The 7753-nt window shown below is 25.8% G+C and overlaps 1 protein-coding gene across 1 annotated transcript; it reads right to left on the reverse strand.

The window, feature by feature from the left end:
• Positions 1–907: 907 nt before the first annotated feature.
• On the reverse strand, positions 908–5745 carry LOC113364416 (voltage-dependent calcium channel gamma-1 subunit-like; the record flags this gene model as incomplete). The annotated part of the gene is made up of 4 exons (XM_026606824.1): positions 908–1196; positions 3164–3260; positions 3398–3535; positions 5668–5745. Coding segments are annotated over 4 exons (464 nt in total), but the record flags the coding sequence as incomplete, so codon positions are not given.
• Positions 5746–7753: the final 2008 nt, after the last annotated feature.

A 7753-nucleotide genomic window follows, 5' to 3' on the forward strand; every position in this document is an offset into this window, starting at 1 on the left:
GAAATATGCAATTCAAAACTTTTCTTAAAATTTATCTATTTAAAATATGTGTATATGCATTTTTAATGAAACGAACTTTTGCATAACACGGTGGCAATTTATGCATACATACATACATTTACGTCTTTTTCGACGTTCCAAGAATTAATAGAGTTAGTTTTTGATGGATCAACATAAATTGAGGAGTTGATAACCAGAGTTGACCATCTCAAATATACCTGAACCCAATTAAACCGAAATTTGTCTCTAATTAGTTTGCATACTACATAGCATTTATCTTTACATTATATTGCTTAATTTTTTCAATCAATAAATAAAACCAATAAAATAGTAGCCTTATAGTCTACTCTGGGTTTTCGTGAATAGTCAAATAACCTAGAGCTAAGGTAAATTTTTTTGCTTCAATTTAACGGCAGATGTAAATATTATGTTTATTTCAGTTCGGCAACATTATTTAATGACAAACTCTTGAGTTTGCCCTGATTTGTGGGATAATCTACTCTGGTTACCAACTGCCCTATTATTTTTAATTTATGCCTTAAAAAATTTTAATGCACAATATAAAAAACGTAGATAATGGCAGTTAACTATAACATTAAAATTTAATAATAATAAAATTATCTCGGTAATATAAATGTGTGATTCCTGTAATTAAATGTAACAAGAAAGAATAGAAAATTGAAGACCAAATGTTTTTAATTAAGTAACAGAAAATAGTCTTCAAAAATTTTAATATACAAATATGGAAACATGTATGTTCAGAATAAATAATTTTACTTCAATCGACGCTAAAAAATGCTATTTCATAAATCGTGTAACATTAAAACTTTAACTGCGGAATATATTTTGAGAATTAATGATTCATATCCTTGTGTAAATAACAAATTATCTACATTCCTTTGGCAAGTTTGAATATATATTACTATCGTGAAGAGAATGGCATCATTATCTTTATCTTTCCATGGATTGAACATTGAAAATAAGATCTAGTGATATGTATTTATATAATGCCATTGTATAGATAAATCTCACAATAAAATATTTATTATCGCCCCATTATCGTGGGTTCGTCGGCCATTCCCAGTTCGTCTAGGCCTTGTTTGTTTTTACGTTTTTTCGAATACATCAGAAATGCGATTCCACTGCCGAAATTCACAATCAGCACCAACCAAGCGATGTAGAAACTATATCCATAACTGAAATAAATTTGACTCTGATTAAAATTATATTCTAAGCTTTCTTGTAATTCTAGGTTATGTTCTATATCATTTATTTTTCGCGGCGTTCCCAATCGTTGAAAAATCAATCAATAAATGATATTTTAGGCTTTTTAGTAAAGTACTTCAAGTACATTATAGTTGTACTATTATAATACATTATTCAAAAAGTTCACAGAAGTCGTTTTTATAATTTAAAGTAATCCTTCATTTATGAAAAATACTTTGTCTTGAATATAAAACAAGAGTTTTTTTACAAAAATTATTATATCCTAATATTATATTATACATATTCATAAACTTTGGTGATGTATTACACATTTCTGACCATAAAAGTTATTAAAATCCATTTGGGTGTTTATTAGGGTTTGTCGGTTTGCAAAAACGGGTTTTAAAAAACGTTTTTTTTTTTGTAAAATTATGGAATTCGAAAACCGGTTTTTTAGTGAAAAAAGTTGGTTTTTGCTGTATAAATGAAATATGACAAATATAGCCAAATATAAAAGATAGATGAAAGCGTTTTGATTCTTGAAATCATATCGGTTCAATAGCACTGTATATCTTATAAGTCTGAAATGGTTCCCAGAAATGTTTTGTATATATTAATTTAGATTTTTATACCAGTGTATATATTAATTTAAATTAGTGTGACTTCTTCTTGAAGAAGTAACTTCCACTACTCAAACTTTAAATAAAAAAACCACAAATTAAAGAACAAAAAACTTATTATATTAGAATTATTATATGAGGCAAGCATAATTTGGTCGCTAGTATGAGAGTATTTTCTATTTCAAGAAATTTTATGAGTGAACAAAGGACACATCTAACAATAAGTTTTTTGAAATCATATTATATTAAACAAAAAACAATTAGAATGTTTAAAATTAATTAATTAAAATTTCTCGGAACAGACAATACACGAGTTTAGCTTAATTGTTTTTAGAAGTAAAATTGATATTAACAAGTATCAACATGTATCTAATATTTATTTATTTCTTTTTCAATTTAATGAATGTTTTTTATTTAAAATTTCTGTATCATAAAAATATTTTCATTCTTACATGTGAAAATGATGAATAATGAATAACGAATAATTATTTCCAAAGTTATTTAATAAAGATAAACTATTATTTTTTAGTTCTACTAATTAAAATTAAAATAATTTTGTTTACTATCCATAAAATTGAACAACACATAAATTCTATTAAATACTGCTCTAAATCACACTAAATTTGCGGATAAATTACAGAATATTCGAGCAAACATTTATTTTTTATATAAAATTCGAAAACCGGCTAAAACCGGTTTTTTAGATAAATTAAAATTCGTAAACCGGTTTTCTGAAATGTCGGTTTTTGTATAACCTCTAGTGTTTATTGTTTTTTCACCATTTTTTATGTTGTAACACTCGCTTTTTCCTTATGTAATTTGATTTAATGACTAATCCATCGTATTTAAGGATTAAGGATTTCCATATAGACAAATGTTCAAGTTACCATTTAATTTATTTCTCTTCCAGCTAGCTGGTAAATTAACAAAATTATGGCTGATCAAAATTAGCACAATCATACCCCTAGTTTCCCATATAGAATAAACTATTTCAATTTTTTACTATTATTATAAATACCATCATTCATTCTTAAGATAATTATTAATATTGTCATCTTTGTGTAATGTTTTTTACACTCAAAGTACCTTAACTGCTAAGGAAAATTTGCAACGTCAAAAATTAAATTTATAATTGCACAGATTAAAAATCTTATGGATTTCCTTTAGCGCTACGCACCAGTTTTAATTACAAAACTTCTTGCGTTATGAATAGTTTCATAAAAAAATAGATAATGCATAATTAAAGTTCTTCCATTCCCTAAGATATTTTGCAAACTATGAAACTACGCTTAAATAATCATAATACGGCATACTTATCGTTAGCAGTATATACTTACTAATTAGACGCTCCTTTAGGATATATAAACTTCAAGTTCTGTTTAGTATATTCAACTGACGAAATTAAAACTTGGATCACAACCATAACGCAAGCAGCTGAAATTAGACAGATAAGTAACTTGGTGGATATTGCACATAACATACCTAATTAAACTACAATTTAAAATATAAATTTTATGCAGTAGTTTCCAAGAAAAGCGATTTTATAAAAACAATATTATAATTATACTCACCAGATATAAAATGTACACCGCCCGCCAATCTTTTGAAAGTATATCTTGGATTAGCAAAGGTATACATACTGAATATAGTTCCTATTATCATCACTATCAAAGTAATTATTACAAACGAGACTTCTGTGCGATTATAATCTGAAATATTTATTAACAGTTTAAAAATTGTTTATAACTAGTGGCTTGTTGTAATAGTTTTTATTTAAATTAATATATTTTGAGATCCATTGATTATGTTTCAATAAAATAAATATTGATGATTGCTTTTAGTATTCCTCTAGTAAATCAAGTAAGAATACTTCCGCAACTGTGGTTCATTATTTCACAAATAATCAGTTTCAAGAATTACTCCGGACAAGTTGTAACATCTACCAGGGCAAGTAGTTACGACAAAGAACGACAATAATACTCTGACAAATTATTAATTCCATATATTTTTTTAAAAAAGTCTCATAAATCAACGTAAACTATGATTATTATTATATTACAAATTCAAAATATAGCTACTCCTGTAACACAATATATATAGTCCCATTTTACAAACTATATATTTTACTTAATCTTTCTAATTGAAACAGTAGGTAATTTTTGTATATTGCAACTAGCCCCAAGGTTTTGTTTCAACTGACCCCAGGTGTGTGTTTTTTGCAATAATCAAAATAACTATTTAAACAAACATTGTTGAACATGCTTAAAAATATGCAGTCGATAATAATAATGCAAATCAAAATGCCTGAGGTATTTTAATATCGTTTAAGATCCTATTGAAAAACACCTGTTACTAGTTACCCCTCTTACAGATAGTCCGTAGTTCCTCTTTACTTCAAGTTTTTCTAAATAGCTAATATCATTCATTATATAGTTTCTCAATAATAAATGACATAAACTGTTCAAGTTTTTATTTATAATTATATCTCTTGCTTTTCATACATTTTCAATACGTTAATGATTTAATACATTAACATGTTTATTACTCAGTTTTCTAATTATTAAAATTATTAAAATTGCAATAGTAGAATTGATTTTTGCACTTGTATGTATTTAAAAATTTGTATGAATATATAAATAAATTTAAATTTTTGTTCATAATTATATCTACTTTTATAAAATATAGATTTCCCCCTTTTCAAGAACTTTTAATATTATTCACATTTTTTGCTGCTAATGCTTTTCATACATTTTCAATATTTTAATGATTTAATAACATGTTTATTACTCAGTAATTATTAAAATGATTAAAATGGCAATAGTAAAATTGATTTTTGAACTTGTATATATTTAAAAATTTGTATGGATGTATAAATAAATTTTGTTTTTAATAGTTTCTGAAGAAGATAACATCTTGTATCCTCTATATGTGGATATTATTGTAAATCAAAAATAAAATAAACAATTGTTGTGAAAAAGGAAAACTTTTAATTCAAATAACAAATTTGTGAAATTTATTATCTTAACACATTATGCTATTAAGTTTCTCTTTATAATAAACTATATTACTATTTTATAGGAGTCATATCATTATATTTTTATACAGCCCATATTACACTAATTAATATTATGATATATTGAATATTTCAATGATATTAATTGTTCAAGTTTATTAATATTTTCCTTAAAAACTCATTGAAAAAATATTTTAAAAGATATTAATTCTGTTGAATTGGTGTAAAATCTCCTTCTATTTATAATATTATTAATGTAAATTTAGATTTTGATAAACTTTTTTAGTGGTTTCCTAAAAATATAAGGAATATAAAAATGTATATTGATTAAATATTTTACTATTTACAAATTTTAATCTCAACCTCGACCATTTTATAAAACAAAATTAATTTTAGCAGTTTTAAAACATTGATGTTTATTAAATTAATATATTTTTAAGTACATTCAAAGTTTTGTATATTTAAACATTAAATTTGTTTTGCAATTTCAAAACGTGCTGTTTATAAATTTTATTCATATTATAAATTTATTCTGATTTTTTTTGGAATAGGGCTAGGACATATAAAACGTTTAAATAAATTAGAAACAAAATGTAGAGAAAAATTATTATAGACAATTATTATATTTTATTAAAAATAATTGCAATTGCATGCGGGTATCAGATTTATTTAAAGAAATATTTCACTAATATTTTTCAAAGTCAACGATCTATACTATAGATGTGTATTTATAGATTATACTCATATAATTGTGACATTAATATTTGTGTTGTGTACATCATCAAAGCTTTGGTAATTATTTATTAAACAATTACTTTTATTACTTACCTAAAATAGTATCATCTATGGAAGGATCGGCTTTTATCTTCTGTTCCGTGGGGAATAGTTCATGGTATACACATCGTCCTGTAAATAGAAAATATATTTTTAATTATATCGTCCTACGTCTAAGAAGATCAAACAAGATTAATTATAACTGCTTTGATACGAAACACACCGTTTTCTATTATTTTAGTAAATATATATTCATAAACCACATCAAATGAAAATAATATTTTTCATTTCTCATACAAATAAGGAATATGTAACAGCGCGACGGGTATAAATAGTGATTTTCATTTTTTAACTTCCTGAAGGAGAAGTTTATGTTCTCATCAAAAAATCCGAATTGCTAATTTTATGTTTTCTCGACGTTTCAAGCCATTCTGAATCGAATGAGACCAAATTTGGAAAAAGTATGTGTGTGTGTGTGTGTGAACACTTTTTTGCCGTAAATCGACGTTTTCTCAAAAACGGTTGGACCGATTTCAAAAATTGAAAAGCCATTAGATGTATCTCGATGAGGACTAGCGTTTCTAAGTTTTGTGCGACGATCGGCCGAGCCGTTTCTATGTAAATCGCAGAAAAGTGAAAAATTTTTCCACGTTTTAGCCCGCAATTCTGAATCGATTTTGAAAATTCAAAAACTGTTTTTTGAAACATATTGGTTGGGAACCGACCTGATTAGTTTTTGGTAAAGATCGGCCGGGCCGTTTTCTCGTAATAAAGTTTAAGAAAAAAATTGACAATTTTTATAATTTTTTTGACGGTAGATATCATAGATCATACTAAAATAATACGGTCCTATGACAAGTCGTTTAATTTTAAAAATTTTTCAATGTTTGCAAAAGTTAGTATCGTTTTTTGGCATTTGTCAAAATTATACCTTTGATCGACGTTTTCTCAAAAACGCCTGAACCGATTTCAGAAAAGTCCACATTTTAAGCTTATTTTACCGAATCGATTTTGAAAAAACAAAAACTGTTCGAAAGATATTAGTGAGGAATAATACTGATTAGTTTTAGGTGAAAATCTACCAAGCCGTTTTCTTGTAATTAACTGTTCAAAAGAAAATTAAGCCGATTTTTATGAAACTTTTTTTGTCAATATATATCGTGGTCTTATAGAACTTACTAAAATATTACGGCCTTACGACAAGTAGTTTAATTTTAAAAATTCATCAAAGTTTGAGAAAATGAGTAATTTACGATTTACTTGGTATAACGCTAGAGTACTTGGCCTCAATGCACTTGGTTTATGAAAATTTGGTTTTAGAAATACTCCGAGTTAATGCGTTCGTTCGTTTTCAATTATGTGTAAGTTATCTTTTAATCACTCATTTTTTATTAATTAAGTCAATTAATTACACATATCGGGAAGTTCATGTAACTTGCCTCATGGCAAAATACCAATATCAACTAGCTTAAATAAGTTTTATCACATTTTTGTAAAGTATGTCTAGCAAAAATTTTAGGGAAACAAAGCTTATCAACATCTTCAATCTTTTGCTATGGTGATGGAAACTTATTTTGGCCATATAATGCGCAATTATCTTGACCATTTCAACTTGTTATTTTACTTTTAATTCATTATTGTTGATCAATATACTTTCATCATTATTGATTTGATTCAAATCTACATCAGCCTGTATATCGACATTGATATTTGGCACAATATCGTATTTTCATAGATAAATTCTTCTGAAGAGAAACAGTATCTTCAACTCCATCGCTTTTATCGACTATGAAATCGACTTTTCGTTACTTGAATTTTCAAAATTATTTAAATATTTTATAAACTTTTATATCATACTTTTTGTACAAGGGCATATTAATCACTCTGTTAATCAGAGTTGAAATTAACAATACTCGACAAAAATTATTTTAATTCTATAGCGTCATTAGTTATAGAGTTTTTTATGTAGTAACTCGTAAACGCCTTTTACTAGTTATATAACCGCAAATATCTTCAAACTAAAAAAATATGTTAAGCAATAATTTAATTCATTCTATGTACTAATAATTATATTTATTACTTTTACTTATTCCCGATTATCGCACATTAGATAAGACTGACTTTAATCTTATTTTAGTCT

This window comes from Ctenocephalides felis, unplaced genomic scaffold (assembly GCF_003426905.1).
Source record: "Ctenocephalides felis isolate EL2017-DRISC unplaced genomic scaffold, ASM342690v1 CF-g0.4_SCAFFOLD_00401, whole genome shotgun sequence".
NCBI classification, from domain to species: Eukaryota; Metazoa; Arthropoda; class Insecta; order Siphonaptera; family Pulicidae; genus Ctenocephalides; species Ctenocephalides felis.